The sequence below is a fragment of the Fringilla coelebs genome (genome assembly GCF_963513975.1).
Source record: "Fringilla coelebs genome assembly, chromosome: 32".
Classification (NCBI taxonomy): Eukaryota; Metazoa; Chordata; class Aves; order Passeriformes; family Fringillidae; genus Fringilla; species Fringilla coelebs.
In genome coordinates this window covers 427,745-455,563 of record NC_140058.1, presented here as the reverse complement: position 1 = coordinate 455,563, position 27,819 = coordinate 427,745, and the positions used below count along the sequence as shown (strand labels likewise).

At 60.2% G+C, this 27,819-nt stretch overlaps 1 protein-coding gene across 1 annotated transcript in view; it reads left to right on the top strand.

Annotated features, from left to right (window-relative positions):
* LOC311164386 (proto-oncogene vav-like) overlaps positions 1-27,560 on the top strand; it is a gene marked incomplete at its 3' end in the record, with an annotated part of 44,959 nt that extends 17,399 nt beyond the window's left edge. Inside the window, 18 exon segments of the mRNA XM_084223825.1 lie at positions 1,479-1,547; positions 2,218-2,304; positions 5,575-5,660; positions 8,191-8,323; positions 10,003-10,112; positions 10,222-10,323; positions 13,750-13,847; positions 16,005-16,027; positions 16,227-16,272; positions 17,351-17,487; positions 18,385-18,450; positions 18,604-18,635; positions 20,474-20,590; positions 22,233-22,320; positions 23,822-23,920; positions 23,922-23,937; positions 26,272-26,420; positions 27,543-27,560. Coding sequence (XP_084079951.1) covers positions 1,479-1,547; positions 2,218-2,304; positions 5,575-5,660; positions 8,191-8,323; positions 10,003-10,112; positions 10,222-10,323; positions 13,750-13,847; positions 16,005-16,027; positions 16,227-16,272; positions 17,351-17,487; positions 18,385-18,450; positions 18,604-18,635; positions 20,474-20,590; positions 22,233-22,320; positions 23,822-23,920; positions 23,922-23,937; positions 26,272-26,420; positions 27,543-27,560 — 1,476 coding nt within the window.
* Positions 27,561-27,819: the final 259 nt, after the last annotated feature.

Here is a 27,819-nt window from a genome sequence, read left to right as displayed (position 1 = left end):
CTGGGGACACACCTGGGACACCTGGGGACACACCTGGGGACAGCTGGAGACACACTGGGGGGAGGGACACACCTGGGGACACACCTGGGGGGGGACACACCTGGGGACACACCCGGGGACAGCTGAAATATCACCTGCTGCTGCAGGTGACACACCTGGGGACACACCTGGGGGGGGGGACACGCCTGGCGGGGGGGACACACCTGGGGACAGCTGGGGACACACCTGGGGACAGCTGAGGACAGCTGGGGACACACCGGGGGACACACCTGGGGACAGCTGGGGGGAGGGACACACCTGGGGACACCTGGGGGGTACCTGGGACACCTGGGGACACCTGGGGACACACCTGGACACACCTGGGGACACCTGGGGACACACCTGGGACACACCTGGGCACACCTGGGGACACACCTGGGACACCTGGGGACACCTGGGGACACACCTGGACACACCTGGGAACACCTGGGACACACCTGGGACACACCTGGGCACACCTGGGCACACCTGCGGGGTACCTGTGACACACCTGGGCACACCTGGGGACACCTGGGCACACCTGGGGAGTACCTGGGGCACACCTGGGCACACCTGGGGGGAGGGACACACCTGGGGACACACCTGGGCACACCTGGGCACACCTGGGGACACCTGGGCACACCTGGGGGGTACCTGTGACACACCTGGGCACACCTGGGCACACCTGGGGGGCACCTGTGACACACCTGGGCACACCTGGGCACACCTGGGGGGTACCTGTGACACACCTGTGCACACCTGGGACACACCTGGAGGACACCTGGGCACACCTGGGGCACACCTGGGGCACACCTGGGCACACCTGGGGGGTACCTGTGACACATTTGGACACACCTGTGCACACCTGGGCACACCTGGGCACACCTGGGGGGAGGGACAAACCTGGGCATAGCTGGGGACACCTGAGGACACACCTGGACACACCTGGACACACCTGGGGACACCTGGACACACCTGGGTGGTACCTGGGGCACACCTGGGCATAGCTGGGGACACCTGAGGACACACCTGGGGACGCCTGGGGACACCTGGGGACACCTGGGGACACCTGGGGACACCTGGACACACCTGGGGCACACCTGGGGACACCTGGGGAGTTCCTGGGGACACACCTGGGCACACCTGGACACACCTGGGTACACCTGGGGACACTTGGGCACACCGGCGGGGTACATAGGGACGCCCCTGGGGCACATCTGGGGCACACCTGGGCAACCCCTGGGCACCCCTGGGCACACCTGGGCACACCTGGGCACACCTGTGACACACCTGGGCACACCTGGGGCACACCTGGGGCACACCTGGGCACACCTGGGCACACCTGGGGGGTACCTGGGCACACCTGTGCACACCTGGGCACACCTGGGCACACCTGTGCACACCTGTGCACACCTGTGCACACCTGGGCACACCTGTGCCCACGCTGACTCCGCCCCCAGGAGCTGGTGAAGCTGACCCCGGACGCGGCCGAGCGGGAGCGGCTGCGGGGGGCGCTGGACGCCATGAGGGTGGGGCTGGGGGGGATTTGGGGGGGATTTGGGGGGGATTCGGGGGGTCCTGGGGGGATTTGGGGGGATTTGGGGGGGGATTGAGGGGATTTGGGGGATCCTGGGGGGATTTGGGGGGGTCCTGGGGGGATTTGGGGAAGAATTGGGGGGTCCTGGGGGGGAATTGGGGGAGATTTGGGGGGTCCTGGGGGGATTTGGGGAAGAATTGGGGGGTCCTGAGGGGATTTGGGGGCGATTTTGGGGGTCCTGAGGGGATTTGGGGGGTCCTGGGGGGATTTGGGGAAGAATTGTGGGGTCCTGAGGGGATTTGGGGGCGATTTGGGGGGATCTGGGGGGTTCTGGGGGGATTTGGGGAAGAATTGGGGGGTCCTGGGGGGGATTTGGGGGCGATTTGGGGGGTCCTGGGGGGATTTGGGGGCGATTTGGGGGGGATTTGGAGAGATGTGGGGGGTCCTGGGGAGGATTTGGGGGGATCTGGGGGGTCCTGGGGGGTATTTGGGGGGTCCTGGGTGGGATTTGGGGGCGATTTGGGGGGTCCTGGCGAGATTTTGGGGTCCTGGTGGGGTCCTGGGTGGGATTTGTGGTTTCCAGGGGAGGTTTGGGGATTCCAGGGGGGATTTGGGGGTTCGGGGGTCTCTGAGTGAAGCCCCCTCCCCAAAAACCCCCCCAGGACCTGGCCCAGTGCGTGAACGAGGTCAAACGGGACAACGAGACCCTGAAGCAGCTCACGAGCATCCAGCTCTGCCTGCACAACATGGTGGGGACCCCCGGGACCCCCAAAACCCCCCCGGCACCCCCAAATCCCCCCGGGACCCCCAAAACCCCCCCGGGACCCCCAAATCCCCCCGGGACCCCCAAATCCCACCCCGGGACCCCCAAAACCCCCCCCGGGACCCCCAAATATCCCAGGGACCCCCGGGACCCCCAAAACCCCCCTGGGACCCCCAAATCCCCCCCAGGAGCCCAAATATCCCAGGGACCCCCGGGACCCCCAAAACACCCCCGGGACCCCCAAAATCCTCCCCGGGACCCCCAAATCCCACCCCAGGACCCCCAAATCCCCCCCGGGACCCCCAAATATCCCAGGGACCTCCAAATATCCCAGGGACCCTCAAATACCCCAGGGACCCCCAAATCCCCCCCAGGATCCCCAAATATCCCAGGGACTGCCAAATCCTCCCTGGGACCCCCAAATCCCACCCCAGGACCCCCCAAATATCCCCCCGGGACCCCCAAATATCCCAGGGATCCCCGGGACCCCCAAATCCCACCCCAGGACCCCCAAATCCCCCCCGGGACCCCCAAATATCCCAGGGACCTCCAAATATCCCAGGGACCCTCAAATACCCCAGGGACCCCCAAATCCCCCCCAGGATCCCCAAATATCCCAGGGACTGCCAAATCCTCCCTGGGACCCCCAAATCCCACCCCAGGACCCCCCAAATATCCCCCCGGGACCCCCAAATATCCCAGGGATCCCCGGGACCCCCAAATCCCACCCCAGGACCCCCAAATCCCCCCCGGGACCCCCAAATATCCCAGGGACACCCGGGACCCCCAAATCCCACCCCAAGACCCCCAAAATCCTCCCCAGGATCCCCATATATCCCAGGGACACCCGATTTCCTCCCAGGACCCCCAAATCCCCCCAGGGACCCCCAAATCCCCCCCAGGACCCCCAAACCCCCCCGGGACCCCCAAATCCCCCCCAGGACCCCCAAATCCCCCCCAGGATCCCCAAATCCCCCCCAGGACCCACAAATCCCCCCCAGGACCCCCAAATCCCCCCCGGGACCCCAAAATACCCCAGGGATCCCCAAATATCCCAGGGAGTCCCAAATCACACCCCCGGACCCCCAAATCCCCCCCAGGACCCCCAAATATCCCCCCGGGACCCCCAAATATCCCAGGGATCCCCGGGACCCCCAAATCCCACCCCAGGACCCCCTAAATCCCCCCCAGGATCCCCAAATATCCCCAGGGACCCCAAATCCCCCGCGGGACCCCCAAATATCCCAGGGACACCCGGGACCCCCAAATCCCCCCCAGGATCCCCAAATATCCCCCCGGGACCCCCAAATATCCCAGGGATCCCCGGGACCCCCAAATCCCGCCCCAGGACCCCCAAAATCCCCCCCGGGACCCCCAAATCCCACCCAGGATCCCCAAATATCCCAGGGATTCCCAAATCCCCCCTGGGACTCTCAATTCCCCCCCAGGACCTCCAAATCGCCCCCTGGGACCCCCAAATCCCGCCCAGGACCCCCAAATCTCCCCTGGGACCCCCAAATATCCCAGGGACCCACGGAACACCCAAATCCCACCCCAGGACCCCCAAATCCCCCCAGGATCCCCAAATATACCAGGGACTTCCAAATCCTCCCTGGGACCCCCAAATCCCACCCCAGGACCCTCAAATCCCCCCCAGGACCCCAAATGCCCCCCAGGACCCCAATGTCTATCCTGTCCCAGTGTCCATCCCATTCCCGGTGTCCATCCCGTTCCCAATGTCCATCCCATTCCCGGTGTCCATCCCAATGTCCATCCCGGTGTCCATCCCATTCCCGGTGTCCATCCCATTCCCAGTGTCCATCCCATTCCCAATGTCCATCCCGTTCCCAATGTCCATCCCGGTGTCCATCCCATTCCCGGTGTCCATCCCAATGTCCATCCCGGTGTCCATCCCATTCCCGGTGTCCATCCCATTCCCAGTGTCCATCCCATTCCCGATGTCCATCCCGTTCCCAATGTCCATCCCGGTGTCCATCCCATTCCCGATGTCCATCCCATTCCCAATGTCCATCCCGTTCCCAATGTCCATCCCGATGTCCATCCCGGTGTCCATCCCGTTCCCGGTGTCCATCCCAATGTCCATCCCGGCGTCCATCCCAGTGTCCATCCCGGTGTCCATCCCGGTGTCCATCCCATTCCCGGTGTCCATCCCGGTGTCCATCCCGGTGTCCATCCCATTCCCAATGTCCATCCCATTCCCGGTGTCCATCCCATTCCCGGTGTCCATCCAAATGTCCATCCCGGTGTCCATCCCATTCCCAGTGTCCATCCCATTCCCAATGTCCATCCCGTTCCCAATGTCCATCCCGGTGTCCATCCCATTCCCGATGTCCATCCCATTCCCAATGTCCATCCCGTTCCCAATGTCCATCCCGATGTCCATCCCGGTGTCCATCCCGTTCCCGGTGTCCATCCCAATGTCCATCCCGGCGTCCATCCCAGTGTCCATCCCGGTGTCCATCCCAGTGTCCATCCCATTCCCGGTGTCCATCCCGGTGTCCATCCCGGTGTCCATCCCATTCCCAATGTCCATCCCAATGTCCATCCCGGTGTCCATCCCATTCCCGGTGTCCATCCCATTCCCGGTGTCCATCCCGGTGTCCATCCCATTCCCGGTGTCCATCCCATTCCCGGTGTCCATCCCATTCCCGGTGTCCATCCCGGTGTCCATCCCATTCCCGGTGTCCATCCCATTCCCAATGTCCATCCCGGTGTCCATCCCGGTGTCCATCCCATTCCCGGTGTCCATCCCATTCCCGGTGTCCATCCCGTTCCCGGTGTCCATCCCATTCCCAATGTCCATCCCATTCCCGGTGTCCATCCCGGTGTCCATCCCATTCCCAATGTCCATCCTGTTCCCGGTGTCCATCCCATTCCCGGTGTCCATCCAAATGTCCATCCCAATGTCCATCCCATTCCCGGTGTCCATCCCAATGTCCATCCCATTCCCGATGTCCATCCCATTCCCAATGTCCATCCCATTCCCGGTGTCCATCCCAATGTCCATCCCGATGTCCATCCCATTCCCGGTGTCCATCCCATTCCCGGTGTCCATTCCATTCCCGGTTTTCCATCCCATTCCCAATGTCCATTCCCAATGTCCATCCTATTCCCGGTGTCCATCCCATTCCCGGTGTCCATCCCGGTGTCCATCCCAATGTCCATCCCATTCCCGATGTCCATCCCAATGTCCATCCCGGTTTTCCATCCCATTCCCGGTGTCCGTCCGTCCCAGCCGCAGTCCCTGGCGCAGTTCGGGCGCCCCAAGATCGACGGGGAGCTGAAGGTCTGCACTGCCGAGAGACGCTCCAAGGTGGACAGGTGGGCCAGGGACACCTGGGGACACCTGGGGACACTGGGGACACCTGGGGGACACTGGGGAGACCTAGGGACACCATGGGGACACCTGGGGACACTGGGGACACCATGGGGACACCTGGGGATACTGGGGACACCTGGGGACACCTGGGGACAGCTGGGGACACCTGGGGACACATTGGGGACACCTGGGGACACCTTGGGGACACTGGGGACACCTGGGGACACCATGGGGACACCTGGGGATACTGGGGACACCTGGGGTCACCATGGGGACACCTGGGGGACCCCTCAGGGACACCTGGGGGACACTGGGGACACCTGGGGGAGACCATGGGGTCCTGGGGACACCTGGGGGACACCTCAGCGACATGGGGACATTCATGGGGACATCTCAGGAACACCTTGGGGACACCTTGGGGACACCTCAGGGACACCTCAGGGACATGAGAACATCCATGGAGACACCTCAGGAACACTTCAGGGACACCTTGGGGACACCTCAGGGACACCTCAGGGACATGGGGACACCTCAGGAACATGGGGACATCAATGGAGACACCTCAGGAACACCTTGGGGACATCTCAGGGACATGGGGACACCTCAGGGACATGGGGACATTCATGGGGACATCTCAGGAACATGGGGACACTTTAGGGACATGGGGACACCTCGGGGACACCTCAGGAACATGGGACATTCATGGGGACACCTCAGGAACACCTCCGGGACACCTCAGGAACATGGGACATTCATGGGGACATCTCAGGAACACCTCAGGGACACCTCAGGAACATGGGGACATTCATGGGGACACCTCAGGAACACCTCCGGGACACCTCAGGAACATGGGGACATTCATGGGGACATCTCAGGAACACCTCCGGGACACCTCAGGAACATGGGGACATTCATGGGGACATCTCAGGAACACCTCAGGGACATGGGGACATCCCAGAGAGGTGGGGACATTCATGGGGTCACCTCAGGAACACCTTGGGGACATCCCAGAGACATGGGGACATTCATGGGGACACCTTGGGGACATCCCAGAGACGTGGGGACATTCATGGGGACATCTCAGGAACACCTTGGGGACACCTCAGAGACATGGGGACATTCATGGGGACACCTTGGGGACACCTCAGGGACACCTCAGGGACATGGGGACATTCATGGGGACACCTCAGGAACACCTTGGGGACATGGGGACATCCCAGAGACATGGGGACATTCATGGGGTCACCTCAGGAACACCTTGGGGACATCCCAGAGACATGGGGACATTCATGGGGACACCTTGGGGACACCTGGGAAACACCTCAGGGACATGAGAACATCCATGGAGACACCTCAGGAACACCTCAGGGACATGGGGACATCCCAGAGACATGGGGACATTCATGGGGTCACCTCAGGAACACCTTGGGGACATCCCAGAGACATGGGGACATTCATGGGGACACCTCAGGAACACCTTGGGGACACCTTGGGGACCCTTCAGGAACTTGGGGACGTCAGTAAAGACACCTCAGGGACACATGGGGGACACCTCAGGGACATGAGAACATCCATGCAGACACCTCAGGAACACCTCAGGGACACCTGGGGGACACCTTGGGGACACCTCAGGGACATGGGGACATCTCAGGAACATCTTGGGGACGCCTTTGAGACCTCTCAGGCACATGGGGACATTCATGGGGACACCTTGGGGACACCTCAGGAACATGGGGACAACTCAGGAACACCTCAGGAGTACCTTAGGGACACCATGGGGACACCTCAGGGACATGAGAACATCCATGGAGACACCTCAGGAACACCTCAGGGACATGGGGACACCTCAGGGACACCTCAGGGACACCTCAGGGACACCTCAGGGACATGGGGACACCTCAGGGACACCTTGGGAACACTTCAGGGACACCTCAGGGACATGGGGACATTCATGGGGACACCTCAGGGACACCTTGGGAACACTTCAGGGATACCTCAGGGACATGGGGACACTTCAGGGACATGGGGACATTCATGGGGACACCTCAGGAACATGGGGACACTTCAGGGACATGGGGACACCTCGGGGACACCTCATCAACATGGGGACATTCATGGGGACACCTCAAGAACACCTCAGGGACATGGGGACATCCCAGAGACATGGGGACATTCATGGGGTCACCTCAGGGACATCGGGACACCTTGGGGATACCTCATGAACATGGGGACATTCATGGGGACACCTCAGGAACACCTTGGGGACACCATGGGGACACCTCAGGGACATGGGGACATCCCAGGGACACCTTATGAACATGAGGACATTCATGGGGACACCTCAGGAACACCTCAGGGACATGGGGACATTCATGGGGACATCTCAGGAACACCTCAGGGACACCTGGGGAACACCTCAGGGACATGAGAACATCCATGGAGACACCTCAGGGACATGGGGACACCTTGGGGACGCCTCAGGGACACGGGGACACCTTGGGGACGTGGTGCCACCTCTGTCCCCGTCCCCAGGTACGGCTTCCTGCTGGACAAGGCCCTGATCATCTGCAAGCGCCGCGGGGACGCCTACGAGGCCAAGGACGTGGTGGACCTGCAGAGCCACCAGCTGCACGACGGCGACCTCGCACCCCGGGACGGCAAGAAGGTGACACCGCGGGGACATCACGGGGACACCGGCGGCCGGGTCCTCTTCCCCATCACCTCAGAGGTCCAGGGCTGGTGGATCCCGGGATTTTGGTTCCTGGTGGTCCCCAAATGTCCAGATGTGGTGGAACCCAGCATCTTGTTCCCTGGTGGACCCCAAAACCCCATTCCCTGGTGGATCCCAAGATCCTGGTCCCTGGTGGACCCCAAATGTCCAGATCTGGTGGACCCCAACATCCCATTCCCTGGTGGACCCCAAAAGCCCATTCCCTGGTGGATCCCAAGATCCTGGTCCCTGGTGAACCCCAAAACCCCATTCCCTGGTGGATCCCCAGATCCTGGTCCCTGGTGAACCCCAAAACCCCATTCCCTGGTGGACCCCAAAACCCCATTCCCTGGTGGATCCCCAACATCCTGGTCCCTGGTGGACCCCTAAACCCCATTCCCGGGTGGATCCCAAGATCCTGGTCCCTGGTGGATCCCAAAACTCCATTCCCTGGTGGATTCCCAGATCCTGGTCCCTGATGAACCCCCAAACCCCATTCCCTGGTGGACCCCAAATGTCCAGATCTGGTGGACCCCAACATCCTGGTCCCTGGTGAACCCCCAAACCCCATTCCCTGGTGGACCCCCAAACCCCATTCCCAGGTGGATCCCAAGATCCCCATTCCCTGGTGGATCCCAAAACCCCATTCCCTGGTGGACCCCAAGATCCTGGTCCCTGGTGGATCCCAACATCCTGGTCCCTGATGAACCCCCAAACCCCATTCCCTGGTGGACCCCCAAACCCCATTCCCTGGTGGATCCCCAAAACCCCATTCCCTGGTGGTTCCCAGGATTCTGATCCCTGGTGAACCCCAAAACCCCATTCCCTGGTGGACCCCAAAACCCCATTCTCTGGTGGACCCCAAAACCCCATTCCCTGGTAGATCCCAAGTTCCTGGTCTCTGGTGGGCCCCAAAACCCCATTCCCTGGTGGACCCCAAAACCCCATTCCCTGGTGGACCCCCAAACCCCATTCCCTGGCGGATCCCCAAAACCCCATTCCCTGGTGGACCCCAAAACTCCATTCCCTGGTGAATTCCCAGATCGTGGTCCCTGGTGGACCCCAAAACCCCATTCCCTGGTGAACCCCAAAACCCCATTCCCTGGTGGACCCCAAAACCTCATTCCCTGATGGATCCCCAGAACCCCATTCCCTGGTGGATCCCCAAAACCCCATTCCCTGGTGGACCCCAAAACCCCATTCCCTGGTGGATCCCCAAAACCCCATTCCCTGGTGGACCCCCAAAACCCCATTCCCTGGTGGACCCCAAAACCCCATTCCCTGGTGGATCCCAAGATCCTGGTCTCTGGTGGACCCCAAAACCCCATTCCCTGGTGGACCCCAAAACCCCATTCCCTGGTGGATCCCCAAAACCCCATTCCCTGGTGAACCCCAAAACCCCATTCCCTGCTGGACCCCCAAAACCCCATTCCCTGCTGGACCCCCAAAACCCCATCCCCTGCTGGATCCCCAAAATCTCCTCCCTGCTGCACCCTGACCTCCCCATCCTCAGCGAACACCCCACCACCCAATGACCCCGGGGGAGGGGATGCGTGACCCCAATGTCCCCAGTGCCACATGACCCCGCCCCATTTGGGGGGGGTGGGCGTGGCTGACCCCTCCCCACCCCACAGTGGTCCCACACCTTCATGCTGCTGGACACGGCCGGGCTGCCGGACTACGAGCTCTTCTTCAAGACGCGCGAGCTGAAGAAGAAGTGGCTGGAGCAGTTTGAGATGGCCCTGTAGGTGACCCTGTCCCCACCCAGGAGGTCCCACCTGCCCCACTGGGTGCTCCTGGGGACCCCCAGTTTGTCCCCACCGGACCCAGGTCCCCCCCATCGTGTCCGGCAGGTCCAACATCTTCCCCGAGCACGCCCTGGCGGATGGACACGACTTCCAGATGTTCTCCTTCGAGGACACCACGTCCTGCAGGGCCTGCCAGATGTTGCTGAGGTAGGACCCCAAAATTGTGTCCTGGGGAGGGCATGGCGGGGGATGGGAGAGGGGTTTGGGGGGGCTCTGGGAGAGGAGGAGACCCCCCAGGGTTGGAGGTGGAGGTCAGGGTGGGTTGCGTCCTTGGGGGTGGGTGAAGGTGGAAGTTGGTGATGGAGGGGCTGGTGGGGTCAAGGTGGGTCAAGGCTTGGGGGGTGGTCAAGGGTTGGAGGGGGTCAGGGAGCTCCTTGGGGGTCAAGGTTGGTCCCCAAAGTGGGTCAAGGTTGGGTTGGAGTCAAGGTGGGTCAAGGTTGGTTGGAGGTCAAGAGGTCAAGGTCGGTCAAGGGTTGGGTAGAAAACAACAAGGTGGGTCAAGGTCAAGGTGGGTCAAGCCTTGGGGGCTGGTCAAAGGTTGGAGGGGGTCAAGGAGCTCCTTGGGGGTCATGGTTGGTCCCCAAGGTGGGTCAAGGTTGGGTTGGAGTCAAGGTGGGTCAAGGTTGGGTGGGGGTCAAGAGGTCAAGGTTGGATGGAGATCAAGAGGCCAAGGTGGGTCAAGGTTGGGTTGGAGTCAAGGTGGGTCAATGGTCAGGTAGAAAACAACAAGGTGGGTCAAGGTCAAGGTGGGTCAAGGTTGGCTTGGAGGGTGGTCAAGGGTTGGAGGGGGTCAAGGAGCTACTTGGGGGTCAAGGTTGGTCCCCAAGGTGGGTCAAGGTTGGGTTGGACTCAAGGTGGGTCAAGGTTGGTTGGAGGTCAAGAGATCAAGGTTGGATGGAGATCAAGAGGACAAGGTGGGTCAAGGTTGGGTTGGAGTCAAGGTGGGTCAAGGTTGGGTGGAGGTCAAGAGGTCAAGGTGGGTCAAGGTTGGCTTGGAGTCAAGGGGGGTCAATGTTGAGTAGAGGTCAAGGTGGGTCAAAGTTGGGTGGAGATCAAGAGGTCAAGGTTGGTCAAGGGTTGGGTAGAAAACAACAAGGTGGGTCAAGGCCAAGGTGGGTCAAGGCCATGGTGGGTCAAGCCTTGGAGGGTGGTCAAGGGTTGGAGGGGGTCAAGGAGCTCCTTGGGGGTCAAGGTTGGTCCCCAAGGTGGGTCAAGGTTGGGTTGGAGTCAAGGTGGGTCAAGGTTGGTCCCCAAGGTGGGTCAAGGTTGGGTTGGACTCAAGGTGGGTCAAGGTTGGGTGGGGGTCAAGAGGTCAAGGTGGGTCAAAGGTTGGGTAGAAAACAACAAGGTGGGTCAAGGCCAAGGTGGGTCAACCCTTGGGGGGTGGTCAAGGGTTGGAGGGGGTCAAGGAGCTCCTTGGGGGTCAAGCTCTGAGTGGCCCCAAGGTGGGTCAGGGTTGGGTTGGACTCAAGGTGGGTCAAGGTTGGGTGAGGGTCAAGAGGTCAAGGTTGGATGGAGATCAAGAGGTCAAGGTGGGTCAAGGTTGGCTTGGAGTCAAGGTGGGTCAATGTTGAGTACAGGTCAAGGTGGGTCAAAGTTGGGTGGAGGCCAAGAGGTCAAGGTGGGTCAAGGTTGGGTGTGGGTCAAGAGGTCAAGGTGGGTCAAAGGTTGGGTAGAAAACAACAAGGTGGGTCAAGGCCAAAGTGGGTCAAGGCTTGGGGGGTGGTCAAGGGTTGGAGGGGGTCAAGGAGCTCCTTGGGGGTCAAGGTTGGTCCCCAAGGTGGGTCAAGGTTGGCTTGGAATCAAGGTGGGTCAATGTTGAGTAGAGGTCAAGGTGGGTCAAAGTTGGGTGGAGGCCAAGAGGTCAAGGTTGGTCAAGGGTTGGGTAGAAAACAGCAAGGTGGGTCAAGGCCAAGGTGGGTCAAAGGTTGGGTAGAAAACAACAAGGTGGGTCAAGGCCATGGTGGGTCAAGCCTTGGAGGGTGGTCAAGCGTTGGAGGGGGTCAAGGAGCTCCTTGGGGGTCAAGGTTGGTCCCCAAGGTGGGTCAAGGTTGGGTTGGACTCAAGGTGGATCAGGGTTGGGTGGAGGTCAAGAGGTCAAGGTGGGTCAATGGTTGGGTAGAAAACAACAAGGTGGGTCAAGGCCAAGGTGGGTCAAAGGTTGGGTAGAAAACAACAAGGTGGGTCAAGGTCAAGGTGGGTCAAGCCTTGGGGGGTGGTCAAGGGTTGGAGGGGGTCAAGGAGCTCCTTGGGGGTCAAGGTTGGTCCCCAAGGTGGGTCATGGTTGGGTTGGAGTCAAGGTGGGTCAAGGTTGGGTGGGGGTGAAGAGGTCAAGGTTGGATGGAGATCAAGAGGTCAAGGTGGGTCAAGGTTGGGTTGGAGTCAAGGTGGGTCAATGTTGAGTAGAGGTCAAGGTGGGTCAAATTTGGGTGGAGGCCAAGAGGTCAAGGTTGGTCAAGGGTTGGGTAGAAAACAACAAGGTGGGTCAAGGCCAAGGTGGGTCAAGCCTTGGGGGGTGGTCAAGGGTTGGGGGGGGTCAAGGAGCTCCTTGGGGGTCAAGCTCTGAGTGGCCCCAAGGTGGGTCAAGGTTGGGTTGGAGTCAAGGTGGGTCAAGGTTGGGTGAAGGTCAAGACCAAGGCGGGTCAAGGTTAGGTGAAGGTCAAGACCAAAGTGGGTCAAGGTTGGGTGGAGGTCAAGGTCAAGGTGGGTCAAGACCAAGGTGGGTCAAGGTTGGATGGAGATCAAGGTTGAGGTGGGTCAAGACCAAGGTTGGCTGTAGGCCAAGGTTGGCCAAGCCCCGAGTGGGCCAAAGCCGAGGTGAGACCGTCCTGGTTGGGTTGATCCTGGTGGGACCAACCTGGGCCAAGACCCAGGTGGGTCAAGGGCTCTGCTGGAGAACCTGGGTGGGTCATGGACTGGTCAGTTCTGGACTGGTCAGTCCTGGGTGGGCTCAGGTCAGTTCTGGACTGGTCAGTCCTGGACAGACTCAGGTCAGTCCTGGACTGGTCACTCCTGGGTGGGCTCAGGTCAGTCCTGGACTGGTCACTCCTGGGTGGACTCAGGTGAACCATGGACTGGTCAGTCCTGGGTGGGCTCAGGTCAGTTCTGGACTGGTCAGTCCTGGGTGGGCTCAGGTCAGTTCTGGACTGGTCACTCCTGGGTGGGCTCAGGTCAGCTCTGGACTGGTCACTCCTGGGTGGGCTCAGGTCAGTTCTGGACCGGTCAGTCCTGGGTGGACTCAGGTCAGTTCTGGACCGGTCAGTCCTGGACAGACTCAGGTCAGTTCTGGACTGGTCAGTCCTGGGTGGGCTCAGGTCCGTCCTGGACTGGTCAGTCCTGGGTGGGCTCAGGTCAGTTCTGGACTGGTCAGTCCTGGGTGGGCTCAGGTCAGTCATGGACTGGTCAGTCCTGGGTGGGCTCAGGTCAGTTCTGGACTGGTCAGTCCTGGGTGGGCTCAGGTCAGTTCTGGACTGGTCACTCCTGGGTGGGCTGAGGTGGGTGTGGGGCATGGCTGGTGGTGTCCCCTGTGACCGTGACCTCGTGTCCCCTCCGTGTCACCCCCAATGTCCCCAGGGGCACCTTCTACCAGGGCTATCGCTGCAGCCGCTGCCGAGCCCCCGCCCACAAGGAGTGCCTGGGGCGCGTGGGGACCTGCGGGAAGGCCGGAACTGGTGAGCGGCATCATGGGATTGGGGAGGGGCATCATGGGATTGAAATGGAGGGAAGCAGTGGATGGGGGCAGGAGGGTGATAGGGGAGGGAGAGGCATTGTGGGATACAAGATGGCTGACACTGAGCAATGTAGGATACAAGATGGCTGACAGAAGAGGGAATTGTGGGATACAAGATGGCTGACAGAAGAGGGAATTGTGGGATACAAGATGGCTGACACTGAGCATTACAGAATACAAGATGGCTGCCAAAGCAGGGAATTGTGGGATACAAGATGGCTGACAGCACAGGGCATTGTGGGATCAAGATGGCTGATGGAAGAGGGAATTGTGGGATACAAGATGACTGACACTGATCATTACGGAATCCAAGATGGCTGACAGCACAGGGCATTGTGGGATACAAAATGGCTGACAGCACAGGGAATTGTGGGATACAACATGGCTGACACTGATCAGTACAGAATACAAGATGGCTGCCAAAGCAGGGAATTGTGGGATACAAGATGGCTGACAGCACAGGGAATTGTGGGATACAAGATGGATGACAGAAGAGGGAATTGTGGGATACAAGATGGCTGACAGAAGAGGGAATTGTGGGATACAAGATGGCTGACACTGATAATTACGGAATCCAAGATGGCTGCCAAAGAAGGGAATTGTGGGATACAACATGGCTGACAGCACAGGGCAGTGTGGGATACAAGATGGCTGACAGCACAGAGAATTGTGGGATACAAAATGGCTGACAGAAGAGGGAATTGTGGGATACAAGATGGCTGACACTGATCATTACAGAATCCAAGATAGCTGACAAAGCAGGGAATTGTGGGATACAACATGGCTGACACTGATCATTACAGAATCAAAAATGGCTGACAAAGCAGGGAATTGTGGGATACAAGATGGCTGACAGCACAGGGCATTGTGGGATACAAGATGGCTGCCAAAGCAGGGCATTGTGGGATACAAGATGGCTGACAGAAGAGGGAATTGTGGGATACAAGATGGCTAACACTGATCATTACAGAATCCAAGATGGCTGCCAAAGCAGGGCATTGTGGGATACAAGATGGCTGCCAAAGCAGGGCATTGTGGGATACAAGATGGCTGACGTACTAGGCAATGTGGGATACAAGATGGCTGACAGAAGAGGGAATTGTGGGATACAAGATGGCTGACACTGATCATTACAGAATCCAAGATGGCTGCCAAAGCAGGGAATTGTGGGATACAAGATGGCTGACAGCACAGGGAATTGTGGGATACAAGATGGCTGCCACTGATCAATACAGAATCCAAGATGGCTGCCAAAGCAGGGAATTGTGGGATACAAGATGGCTGCCACAGCAGGGAATTGTGGGATACAAGATGGCCGCCGTGCAGCAAGGCATTGTGGGATGCCGTAATGCCGGCCTCCCGCTGAGTCTAATTCAATGCCAGCATTAATTGAGAGAGGAATTAATTAGTGCCTGCATTAATCAGGGCTGGGGCCAATTAATCAATCATTAATTAGGGGTTGGACTAATTGCCCTCAGCCCTAAATACCCCAACATCAATTAAGATAGAGATTAATTACCATATCTTTAATTAGGGGATGGACTAATTGCCCTCAGACCTAAATTCCCCACCACTAATTAATAGAGGGCCTAATTGCCATATCATTAATTAGGGGATGGGCTAATTACCCTCAGCTGTAATTACCCCACCATTAATTAAGAGAGAGGCTAATTACCACGTCATAAATTAGAGGATGGACTAATTATGCCAACATTAATTAAGAGAGCAGCTAATTACCATATAATTAGTTAGGGGATGGACTAATTACCCCACCATTAATTAGGACAGAGGCCAATTACCATATCATTAATTAGGGGATGGAGTAATTAGCCTCAGCACCAATTACCCCGCCATTAATTAGGAGAGAGGCTAATTACTACATCATTAATTAGGGATTGGACTAATTACCCTTAATTACCCCAACAATAATTAATTCATCTAATTACCCCATTATTAATTCAGGAAATTAATGACCAATTACTCCATCATTAACAAGTTGTGAGCTAATTACCCCTCATTAACTAAACCACTGTCTCATTGCCTCCTCACTAATTAAGAAAACCCCTAATTACCCCTCCCTAATTAACTCTCTCCCCAGATCCCGGATCGGGCGCACGGAAGGTACCAAAACCCCACAAACACAGGGGGAGGACGCCTCGGGATTAACCCAAACCCCGGATTTTGGGGGGGTTTTTTGGGGGGGGGATCCCCGGGGGTCTCTGGGGGGGTCCCCGGGGGTCGCTGGAGGGGGGTCCAGACCCCCCCAGCCCCCCCAAATCCTCCCCACTCACGGGGGTCTCCTCCTCCCCTCCCCCTCCAGAACAAATCGCAGCGGCCGGGACCCGACAAGAAACGGGGGGAGCTGGGTGAGGAATTTGGGGGGTCCTGACCCCCCCCAAGTTCAAATTTGGGGGGGTCCTGACCCCCCCCAAGTTCAAATTTGGGGGGTCCTGACCCCCCCAGGACAGATTTTGGGGGGGATTTGGGGAGTCTTGACCCCCCCAATTCAAATTTTGGGGGGTCCTGAATCCCCCGAGTTCCAATTTGGGGGGTTCTGACCCCCCCAAGTTCAAATTTGGGGGTTCTGACCCCCCCCAAGACAGATTTGGGGGGGTTTGGGGGGGTCCTGATCCCCCTCAGATCAAATTTGGGGGTCCTGATCCCCCCCAGGACAGATTTGGGGGGGTTTTGGGGGGGGTCCCGATCCCCCTCAGATCAAATTTGGGGGTCCTGACCCCCCCCAGGACAGATTTGGGGGTTTTGGGGGGGTCCTGATCCCCCTCAGGCCAAATTTGGGGGTTTTGGGGGGGTCCTGATCCCCCCACAGACCAAATTTGGGGGGTCCTGACCCCCCCAAGACAGATTTGGGGGGGTTTGGGGGGGTCCTGATCCCCCACAGGCCAAATTTGGGGGGTCCTGACCCACCCAGGCCAAATTTGGGGGTGTTTGGGGGGGTCCCGATCCCCCTCAGACCAAATTTGGGGGTTCTGACCCCCCCCAGGCCAAATTTGGGGGTTTTGAGGGGGGTCCTGATCCCCCCACAGATCAAATTTGGGGGGTTCTGACCCCCCCAGGCCAGATCTGGGGGGGTTTTGGGGGTTTTTTTTCCCCCCCCAATCCATTTTTTGGGGATCCCAGGGGGGTTTTTACCCTCCCCAATCCATTTTTGGGGGGTTTTACCCCCCAAAACAATTTTTGGGGTGTTCCAGGAGGGGTTTTACCCCCCAAAATTCCTCTCCGGGGGGTTTCGACCACCCCAAATCCCCTTTAGGGGGGATCTTCACCCCCAAATCAATTTTTGGGGGTCCCTGGGTGGTTTTTACCCCCCCCAATTAATCATTTGAGGGGTCCCGGGGGGTTTTGCACCCCAAAATCTCTCCGGGGGGGGTTTTGCCCCCTCCCCAATTCATTTTTGGGGGTCCTGACTCGGGGTTCCCCCCCCAGGACTCCCCAAAATGGAGAGCACCCAACCCTACAGCGGGGTGCCCCCTCCCCCCGGGGTCCTGGCCCCGCCCCTTCGCCTCAGCCCCGGTGACGTCATCGAGGTGACGGCGGCCGAGGCCGAGGAGCTCTGGTGGCAGGTGGGGGATGGGCGGGGGGGGATCCCCAAAAATTGGGGGGAGGAGCTCAAAAAATTGGGGGGGAGGGGGTGATAAATGGGAGGGAGGGGGGCCTGAAATGGGGGGGGGGGGGCATAAAATGGGGGGGTCCTGAAATGGGGGGGTCCTAAAATGGGGGGGGTCCTGAAATGGGGGCGGCCTGAAATGGGGGGGGCTCCTAAAATGGGGGGGGCTCCTGAAATTGGGGGCGGGGGGGGTCCTGAAATGGGGGGGTCCTACAATGGGAGCCCTGAAATGGGGGGGAACCCCAAAACGGGGGGGGTCCTAAAATGAGGGGGGTCCTAAAATGGGTGGGTCCTAAAACGGGTGGGTCCTAAAATGGGGGGGTCCTAAAATGGGGGGGTCCTAAAATGGGGGGGGGGTCCTAAAATGGGGGGGTCCTAAAATGGGGGGGTCCTAAAATGGGGGGGGGGTCCTAAAATGGGGGGGGTCATAAAATGGGGGAGTCCTAAAATGGGGGGGGTCTAAATGGGGGGGGGTCCTAAAATGGGGGGGGTCATAAAATGGGGGAGTCCTAAAATGGGGCGGTCCTAAAATGGGGGGGGTCTCTTTAAATGGGGGGAGGGTCCTAAAATGGGGGGGGGGGCTCCCTAAAATGGGGGGGCGTCCTAAAATGACACCCCTAAAATGGGGGGGGGTCTCCCCACCCCTTTTGGGGGTCTCGGGACCCCCCTGGACCCTCCCCAAATTTCCCCCCAAAAACCCAAAACCGACCAAAAATCCCCCCAAAAATTACGGGAAACCCCCGGAATTTGGGGTGACCCCTCCCCCAAATTATTGGGGGGCTCGGAGGGGGTCACCCCAAATCTTTGGGGGTCTCGAGACCCCCCCGAACCCCCCCAAATTTGCCCCCCCCAGGGTCGGAACGTGTCCAGCGGGGAGCTGGGCTGGTTCCCCAGCAGCGCCGTCAAACCTTTCGTGGCCGTGAGTTTGGGGGACCCCCACCCCAAAAAAAAACACCCCAAAAATTTTTTTGGGGGGGTCCCCGAATTTGGGGAGGGGGTCTGGGGTGTTTGGGGGGGTGGTTTGGAGAGTTCGAGCCAAATTTTGGGGGTTTTTTCGCTGTTTTTGGTGCAGGCGCCGCTGCCGGATCTGTCCGTCTATCCCTGGTGAGTGGGGGCACCCCAAAATCCGCGGCTGAACCCCAAAGTCTTCCCCTGAAAACCCCAAAAATTCTGCCCTGAACCCCAAAATTCTGCCCTGAACCCCAAAATCCTCCCCTGAAAACCACAAAATTCTACCCTGAAAACCCAAAAATTCGCGGCTGAACCCCAAAATTCTGCCTTGAAACCCCCAAAATTCTGCCCTAAAAAACCCGAAATTCTGCCCTGAAACCCCAAAATTCTGCCCTGAAAACCCAAAATTCTGCTCTGAACCCCAAAATTCTGCCCTGAAACCCCAAAAATTCTGCCCTGAAACCCCAAAAGTTCTGCTCTGAACCCCAAAATTCTGCCCTGAAAACCCCAAAATCCTCCCCTGAAAACCACAAAATTCTACCCTGAAAACCCAAAAATTCGCGGCTGAACCCCAAAATTCTGCCCTGAAAACCCAAAAATTCTGCTCTAAACCCAAAAATTCTGCTCTGAACCCCGAAATTCTGCTCCGAACCCCAAAAATTCTGTCCTGAAAACCCCAAAATTCTGTTCTGAACCCCAAAATTCACACCCGGGACCCCAAAACTCTGCCCTGAAAACCCAAAATTCTGCCCTGAAAACCCCAAAATTTTGTTGTGAACCCCAAAATTCCACACCTAGAACCCCAAAATTTGCACCTGGCATCCCAAAATTCTGCCCTGAACCCCAAAAATTCTCGCGTGGGGCCCAAAATTCTGTCTTGGAGCTGGGGGGGGGTCCCGGGTGTTTTTTTGGGGTGCCGTGTGTGATTTTTGGGGGTTCCCGGGTGTTTTTTGGGGTGCCAGGTGTGATTTTTGGGGTCCGGGTTGAGGTTTTTGGGGTCCCGTGTGTGATTTTTGGGGTCCCGGGTCTTTTTTGGGGTGCCGTGTGTGATTTTTGGGGTCCGGGTTGGGGATTTTTGGGGTCCCGGGTGGGGATTTTGAGGTCCCACGTGTTTTTTGGGATGCTGTGTGTGATTTTTGAGGTCCGGGTTGGGATTTTTGGGGTCCGGGTTGGGATTTTGGGGTCCCGGGTTGGGTTTTTGGGGTCCCGGCTGTGATTTTTGGGTCCGGGTTGGGGATTTTGGGGTCCCGAGTGTTTTTTGGGGTGCCGGGTGTGATTTTTGGGGTGTCACCCCCATTTTCAGGTTTGGGGGTCCCGGGTGTGATTTTTGGGGTCCCGGGTGCGGTTTTTGGGGTCCCGGGTGTTTTTTGGGGTGCTGTGTGTGATTTTTGGGGTCCCAGGTGTTTTTTGGGTTCCCGGGTGTTCTTGGGGTCCCGGGTTGGGATTTTTGGGGTTCCGGGGGTTTTTTGGGGTGCCGGGTGTGATTTTTGGGGTGTCACCCCCGTTCCCAGGTTCGGGGGTCCCCTGGAGCGCGCGGGGGCCGAGCTGGCGCTGTCCCCCCCCGCGTGGGGATTTTGGGGTCCGGGCTGTGATTTTTGGGGTGCCGGGTGCGGTTTTTGGGGTCCCGGGTGGGATTTTGGGGTCCCAGGTGTTTTTTGGGGTGCCGTCTGTGATTTTTGGGGTCCCGGGTTGGGATTTTGGGGTCGTGGGGTTTTTTTGGGGTCCCGGGTGTGATTTTTGGGGTCCGGGTTGGGATTTTTGGGGTCCTGGGGGTTTTTTGGGGTGCCGGCTGTGATTTTTGGGGTGTCACCCCCGTTCCCAGGTTCGGGGGTCCCCTGGAGCGCGCGGGGGCCGAGCTGGCGCTGTCCCCCCCCGGGTGGGGATTTTGGGGTCCCGGGTGGGGATTTTGGGGTCCGGGTTGGGGATTTTGGGGTTCTGGGGGTTTTTTGGGGTGCCGGGTGTGATTTTTGGGGTGTCACCCCCGTTCCCAGGTTCGGGGGTCCCCTGGAGCGCGCGGGGGCCGAGCTGGCGCTGTCCCCCCGCTCCGACGGCGCCTTCCTGGTGCGGCAGCGGCTGCGCGAGCCCGGGGACTTCGCCATCAGCGTCAAGTGAGGGACAGCGGGGACACCTGGGACACCTGGGGACACCTGGGGACACCTGGGACACCTGGGGACACCTGGGGACACCTGGGACACCTGGGGACACCTGGGACACCTGGGGACAGCTGGGAACAGCTGGGATACCTGGGGACAGCTGGGATACCTGGGACACCTGGGGACACCTGGGGACACCTGGGGCTACTTGGGGACACCTTTGGGACACCTGGGATACCTTTGGGGACACCTGGGGACACCCCCGGGATACCTTTGGGGACACCTTGGGGACACCTTGGATACCTCTGGGGACACCTGGGGACACCTTGGGGACAGCTGGGGACACCTGGGGACACCTAGGATACCTTTGGGGACACCTTGCGGGCACCGTGGGGACACCTGGGGACACCTGGGGACACCTGGGACACCTGGGGACACCTGGGGACACTGCAGGGACACTGCAGGGACACTTGGGGGACCTTTGGGGACACCTGGGGATACCTTTGGGGACACCTTTGGGGACACTGGGGACACCCTGGGGACACCTGGGGACACCTTGGGGACACCTTGGGGACATCTGGGGAGGCTTTCGGGGAGACTTTTGGGGTCGCGGGGAGGGAGAGAGGGAAGGGACGGAGGGAGAGGGAGAGAGGAGGAGGAAGGGAAAGGGAGGGAGAGAGGGGGAGGGAGAGGGAGAGGGATGGAGGGAGGGATTGGGGGAGGGAGAGGAAGAGACGGAGAGGGAGAGGAGGAAGGGGAGGAAGTGAGAGAGAGGGAGAGAGGGAGAGGGAGAGGGAAACGGAGGGAGGGAGGGGGGGAGGGAGGGAGGGAGGGAGGGAGGGAGGGAAAGGGAGGGAGAGGGATGGAGGGATGGAGGGAGAGACAGGAAGAGACCGAGGGGGAGAGGGGGAGGAGGAAGGGGAGGAAGTGAGAGAGAGGGAGAGAGGAGAGAGGGAGAGAGGGAGAGGGAGAGAGGGAGAGGGGAGAAGGAGGGAAGGAGGGAGAGATGGAGTGGGAAAAGCAGGGAGGGAGAAGGAGAGAGGGAAGGAAGAAGGGACGGAGGGAGAGGGGGAGAGAAGGAGGAAGGGAAGGGGAGAGGAAGGGGGGGAGGGGGAGGAAGGAGAGGGAGGGAGGGAGGGAGGGAGGGAGGGAGGGAGGGAGGGAGAGGGGGAGAGAGGGAGGGAGGGAGGGAGGGAGGGAGTGGTAAACGGAGGGAGTGATGGAGGGGGAGAGGGGGAAGGAGGGAGGGAAGGAGGGAGAGGGGAGAAGGAGGGAAGGGGAGAGAGAGGAAGGGGGAGACGGAGAGGGAAACGGAGGGAGGGAGGGAGGGAATCAGGGAGGGAGGGAGGGAGGGAGAGGGAAACAGATGGAGGGAGGGAGAGGGAAGCAGGGAGAGAGGGAAGCAGAGAGGGAGGGCCGGAGGGAGGGAGGGTCGGAAGGAGGGTCGGACAGAGGGAGGGAGGGTCGGAGGGAGGGTCGGAAGGAGAGGGAAGCAGGGAGGGAGGGTTGGAGGGAGGGTCGGAGGGCAGGGGGAGGGTCGGAGGGAGGGTCGGAAGGAGGGTCGGAGGGTCGGAGGGAGGGTCGGAGGGAGGGAGGGTCGGAGGGAGGGTCGGAGGTTCGGGTGGGTCGGACAGAGGGCGGCGCTGACCCCGCGCAGGTTCCGCGGGCAGGTGAAGCACATCAAGGTGACGGCGAGCGAGGGGCTCTACAGAGTGACCGAGAGGAAAGCGTTCCGCGGGCTGGTGGTGAGAGCGCACCCCGAAACCAGGGGGGACCCCGAAACCGGGGGGGACACCAAAAACAGCCCGGGGGGACCCCGAAACCAGGGGGACCCCGAAACCCGGGGGGACCCCAAAACCGGGGGGGACCCCAAAACCGGGGGGGACCCCGAAACCAGGGGGACCCCGAAAACAGGGGGGACCTCGAAACCGGGGGGGACCCCGAAACAGCCCGGGACCCCGAAACAGCCCGGGGGGGACCCCGAAACCAGGGGGGACCCCGAAACCAGGGGGGACCCCGAAACATCCCGGAACCCCGAAACAGCCCGGGGGGACCCCGAAAACAGGGGGGGACCCCGAAACATCCCGGAACCCCGAAACAGCCCGGGGGGACCCCGAAATCCAGGGGGGGACCCCGAAACAGCCCGGGGGGACCCCGAAAACAGGGGGGGATCCCAAAACCCGGGGGGGACCCCGAAACCAGGGGGGGACCCCGAAATCCGGGGGGGACCCCAAAAACAGCCCGGGACCTCAAAAACCGCCCGGGACCCCAAAAACAGCCCGGGGGGACCCTGAAAACAGCCCGGGACCCCGAAAACGGCCCGGGACCCCAAAAACAGCCCGGGACCCCAAAAACGGCCCGGGACCTCAAAAACCGCCCGGGACCCCAAAAACAGCCCGGGGGGACCCTGAAAACAGCCCGGGGACCCCGAAAACGGCCCGGGACCCCAAAAACAGCCCGGGACCCCAAAAACATCCTGGGGGGACCCCGAAAACAGCCCGAGGGCACCCAAAATCCGGGGGAGACCCAAAAACACCTTGGGGTTTTTTGGGGTCCCTGACCCCGTTTTGGGGCTGTTTTTGGGGTGCCGTAGGAGCTGGTGGAGTTTTGGGGTGGTTTTGAGGGTTTTTGGGCTCCCTGACCCCGTTTTGTGTTTTTGGGGGTCCCTGACCCCGTTTTGGGGAGGTTTTGGGGGTTTTTGGGTCCCTGACCCCATTTTGGGGCGGTTTTGGTGTTTTTGGGGTCCCTGACGCCCTTTCTGGGGCTGTTTTTGGGGTCCGTGACCCCATTTTGGGGCTGTTTTTGGGGTCCCTGACCCCGTTTACGGGGCAGGTTTTGGGGTTTTGGGGTTTTAGGGTTTTTGGGGTCCCTGACCCCGTTTCGGGGCCGTTTTTGGGGTGCCGCAGGAGCTGGTGGAGTTTTGGGCAGTTTTGGTGTTTTTGGGTTCCCCGACCCCGTTTTGGGGCTGTTTTGGGGCGGGTTTTGGGACGGTTTTTGGTTTTTTTTGGGTTCCCCGACCCCGTTTCCGGGCAGGTTTTGGGGTTTTAGGGTTTTTGGGGTCCCTGACCCCGTTTTGGGGCCGTTTTTGGGGTTTTTTGGGGTCCCTGACCCCCATTTTGGGGCTGTTTTTGGGGTTTTTTGGGGTCCCTGACCCTATTTTGGGGTGTTTTTGGGGTCCCTGACCCCGTTTTGGGGTGGTTTTGGGGTCCTGACCCCGTTTTGGGGCCGTTTTTGGGGTTGCCGCAGGAGCTGGTGGAGTTCTACGGGCGGAACTCGCTGCGCGATTGCTTCAAGGGGCTGGACACGACCCTGGCCCTGCCCTACCGGGACCCCGAGAGCCGCGCGGGGACCCCGGGAGCCCCGTACGGGAACGGGTTTGGGGTTTGGGGTTTGGGGTTTTGTGGGGTTTTATGGGGTTATGGACACGACCCTGGCCCTGCCCTACCGGGACCCCGAGAGCCGCGCGGGACCCCGGGAGCCCCGTACGGAACGGTTTGGGGGATTTGGGGTTTGGGGTTTGGGGTTTGGATTGTGGGTTATGGGGTTTGGGGTTTGGGGGGTTTGGGGGTTTGTGGTTTGGGGTTGTGGGTTATGAGGTTATGGACACGACCCTGGCCCTGCCCTACCGGGACCCCGAGAGCCGCGCGGGACCCGGGAACCCCGTACGGGTTTGGGGTTTGGGGTTTGGGGTTTGGGGTTTTGTGGGGTTATGGGGTTATGGACACGACCCTGGCCCGGCCCTACCGGGACCCCGAGAGCCGCGCGGGACCCCGGGAGCCCCGTACGGGATTGGGGTTTGGGGTTTGGGGTTTGGGGTTTTGTGGGGTTATGGGGTTCTGTGGCGTTATGGGGTTTGTGGGGTTTTGTGGGGTTATTTGGGGTTATGGACACGACCCTGGCCCTGCCCTACCGCGACCCCGAGAGCCGCGCGGGACCCCGGGAGCCCCGTACGGGATTGGGGTTTGGGGTTTGGGGTTTTGTGGGGTTATGGGGTTCTGTGGCGTTATGGGGTTTGTGGGGTTTTGTGGGGTTTTGTGGGGTTTAGGGTTGTGGTGTTATGGGGTTATGGGGTTGTGGGGTTTTGTGGCGTTTGAGGAGTTTGGGGTTGTGGGTTTGGGATTGTGGGGTTTTGTGGGGTTTGGGGTTTGGGGTTATGGGGTTTGGGGTTTTGTGGGGTTTGGGGTTTGGGGTTTTGTGGGGTTTTGTGGGGTTTTAGGGTTGTGGTGTTATGGGGTTATGGGGTTGTGGGGTTTTGTGGCGTTTGAGGAGTTTGGGGTTGTGGGGTTTTGTGGGGTTTGGGGTTTTGTGAGGTTTTGTGGGGTTTGGGGTTTTGGGGTTGTAGGGTTATGGGGTTTATGGGGTTGTAGGGTTATGGGTTGGGGAGTTTGGGGTTTTGTGGGGTTTTGGGGGGTTTGGGGGGTTTGGGGTTGTGGGGTGACCTTGAGGGGGAATTTTGGGGTTCATTGCAGTTATGGGTGACCTTGGGAAGATTTTGGGGTTCCTTGGGGTTATGGGGTGACCCTGATCGAGGATTGGGTGGGGTTGGATTTGGGGTTGTCCCCGGTGTCCCCTGTGTCCCCTGTCCCTGTGTCCCCAGACTGTGGCACTGTTTGGGGTCGGATTTGGGATTTGGGGGTGTCACTGTGTCCCCTGTGTCCCCTGTGTCCCCTGTGTCCCCTGTCCCCTCTGTCCCCTCTGTCCCCTCTGTCCCTGTGTCCCCAGACTGTGGCTCTGTTTATGGTCGGATTTGGGATTTGGGGGTGTCACCGTGTCCCCTGTGTCCCCTGTGTCCCCCCTGTCCCTGTGTCCCCAGACTGTGGCACTGTTTGGGGTCAGATTTGGGATTTGGGGGTGTCACAGTGTCCCCCGTCACAGTGTCCCCTGTCACAGTGTCCCCTCTGTCCCCCCTCTGTCCCCAGGTGCCCACCCGCAGTTCCAGCTCTATTTGGGGCTGGATTTGGCAGTGTCACCGTGTCCCCTGTCACAGTGTCCCCTCTGTCCCCAATGTGTCCCCAGGTGCCACCCACAGTTCCAGCTCTATTTGGGGGTGTCACCGTGTCCCCTGTCACCGTGTCCCCTCTGTCCCCTGTGTGTCCCCAGGTGCCACCCACAGTTCCAGCTCTATTTGGGGTGTCACCGTGTCCCCTGTCACAGTGTCCCCTCTGTCCCCCGTGTGTCCCCAGGTGGCCACCCACAGTTCCAGCTCTATTTGGGGGTGTCACCGTGTCCCCTGTCACCGTGACCCCCTCTGTCCCCTCTGTCCCCAGGTGCCACCCACAGTTCCAGCTGAATTTGGGCTGGATTTGGGGGTGTCACCGTGTCCTCGTGTCCCCTCTGTCCCCTGTGTGTCCCCAAGTGCCACCCGCAGTTCCAGCTCTATTTGGGGGGTGTCACCGTGTCCCTTGTCACAGTGTCCCCTCTGTCCCCTGTGTCTCCCAAGGTGCCACCCACAGTTCCAGCTCTATTTGGGGCTGGATTTGGTGGTGTCACCGTGTCCCCTGTCACAGTGTCCCCCAATGTGTCCCCAGGTGCCACCGCAGTTCCAGCTCTATTCGGGGGTGTCACCGTGTCCCCTGTCACAGTGTCCCTCTGTCCCCTGTGTGTCCCCAGGTGCCACCCGCAGTTCCAGCTCTATTTGGGGCTGGATTTGGGGGGTGTCACCGTGTCCCCTGTCACAGTGTCCCCCCTGTCCCCAGGTGCCACCCGCAGTTTCGGCTCGGCCAAGGCGCGTTACGCCTTCAGCGCGCGGGACAGGACGGAGCTGTCCCTGCGGGAAGGGGACATCGTGCGTGTCCTCAGCAAGAGGGGACAGCCGGGCTGGTGGAAGGGCGAGATCTACGGCCGGGTATGGCACTGTCCCCAACCCTGGGGACACTGGGGACATTGAGGGCGTTGGGGACATTGGGGACATTGGGGACATCGTGCGTGTGCTCAGCAAGAGGGGACAGCCAGGCTGGTGGAAGGGCGAGATCTACGGCCGGGTATGGCACTGTCCCCAACCCTGGGGACACTGGGACAGTGGGGACATTGGGGACATCGGGGACATTGGGGACACTGGCGACACTGGGGACATTGGAGCATTGGGGACATCGGGGACATCGGGGACGTTGGGGACATTGGGGACACTGGGGACTCTGGGGATATGGGGGACACTGGGGACACTGGGACATTGGGGACATTGGAACACTGGGGAGATTGGGGACAGCAGGGACACTGGGGACATTGAGGGCATTGGGGACATTGGGGACTCTGAGGACATGGGACTCTGGGGACACTGGGGACATTGGGGACACTGGGGACAGTGGGGACATTGGGGACACTGGGGACATTGAGAGCATTGAGGGACATTGGGGACTCTGAGGACATGGGTACTCTGGGGACCCTGGGGACATTGGGGACATTAGGGACATGGGGGACACGGCGGACATTGGAGACATCTGTGAGCCTGTCCCCAACCCCAGGGGACATTGGGGACATTTGGGACGCTGTCTCCCTGCCACGTGTCCCTCCTGTCCCTTGACCCCACTGTCCCCGTCAGGGTGTCCCCATGTCACGCCCCCAGTGTCACCCCCCATCCCCTTACCACACCCCTGGGTGTCCCCCTGTCCCACCCCCCTGCCACGTGTCCTCCTGTCCCCTGACCCCCACTGTCCCTGTCCCCCCCTCCATGTCCCCATGTCCCCCCCAGGTGTCCCCCTGTCCCCCCACCACGTGTCCCCATGTCCCCCTGACCCCCTCCGTCCCCTGTCCCCCCCCAGATGTCCCCATGTCCCCTGACCGTGTCCCTCTGTCCCCAGGTCGGGTGTCCCCATGTCCCTCTGTCCCCCCCAGGTGTCTGTCTGTCCCCTGACCATGTCCCTCTGTCCCCAGGTTAGGTGTCCCCCATGTCCCCCTGTCCCCACCCAGATGTCCCCGTGTCCCCCCCAGGTGTCCCCTCTGTCCCCTGACTGTGTCCCTCTGTCCCCAGATTGGGTGTCCCCCCTAGGTGTCCCCATGTCCCCTGACCATGTCCCTCTGTCCCCTGACCGTGTCCCCCTGTCCCCATGTCCCCCTGTCCCCCCAGGTGTCCCTCTGTCCCCTGACCGTGTCCCTCTGTCCCCCCCAGGTGTCCCCTCTGTCCCCTGACCGTGTCCCTCTGTCCCCAGGCCGGGTGTCCCCCCCCAGGTGTCCCTCTGTCCCCTGAACCCGTGTCCCTCTGTCCCCAGGCCGGGTGTCCCCCCCCAGGTTGTCCCCTCTGTCCCCTG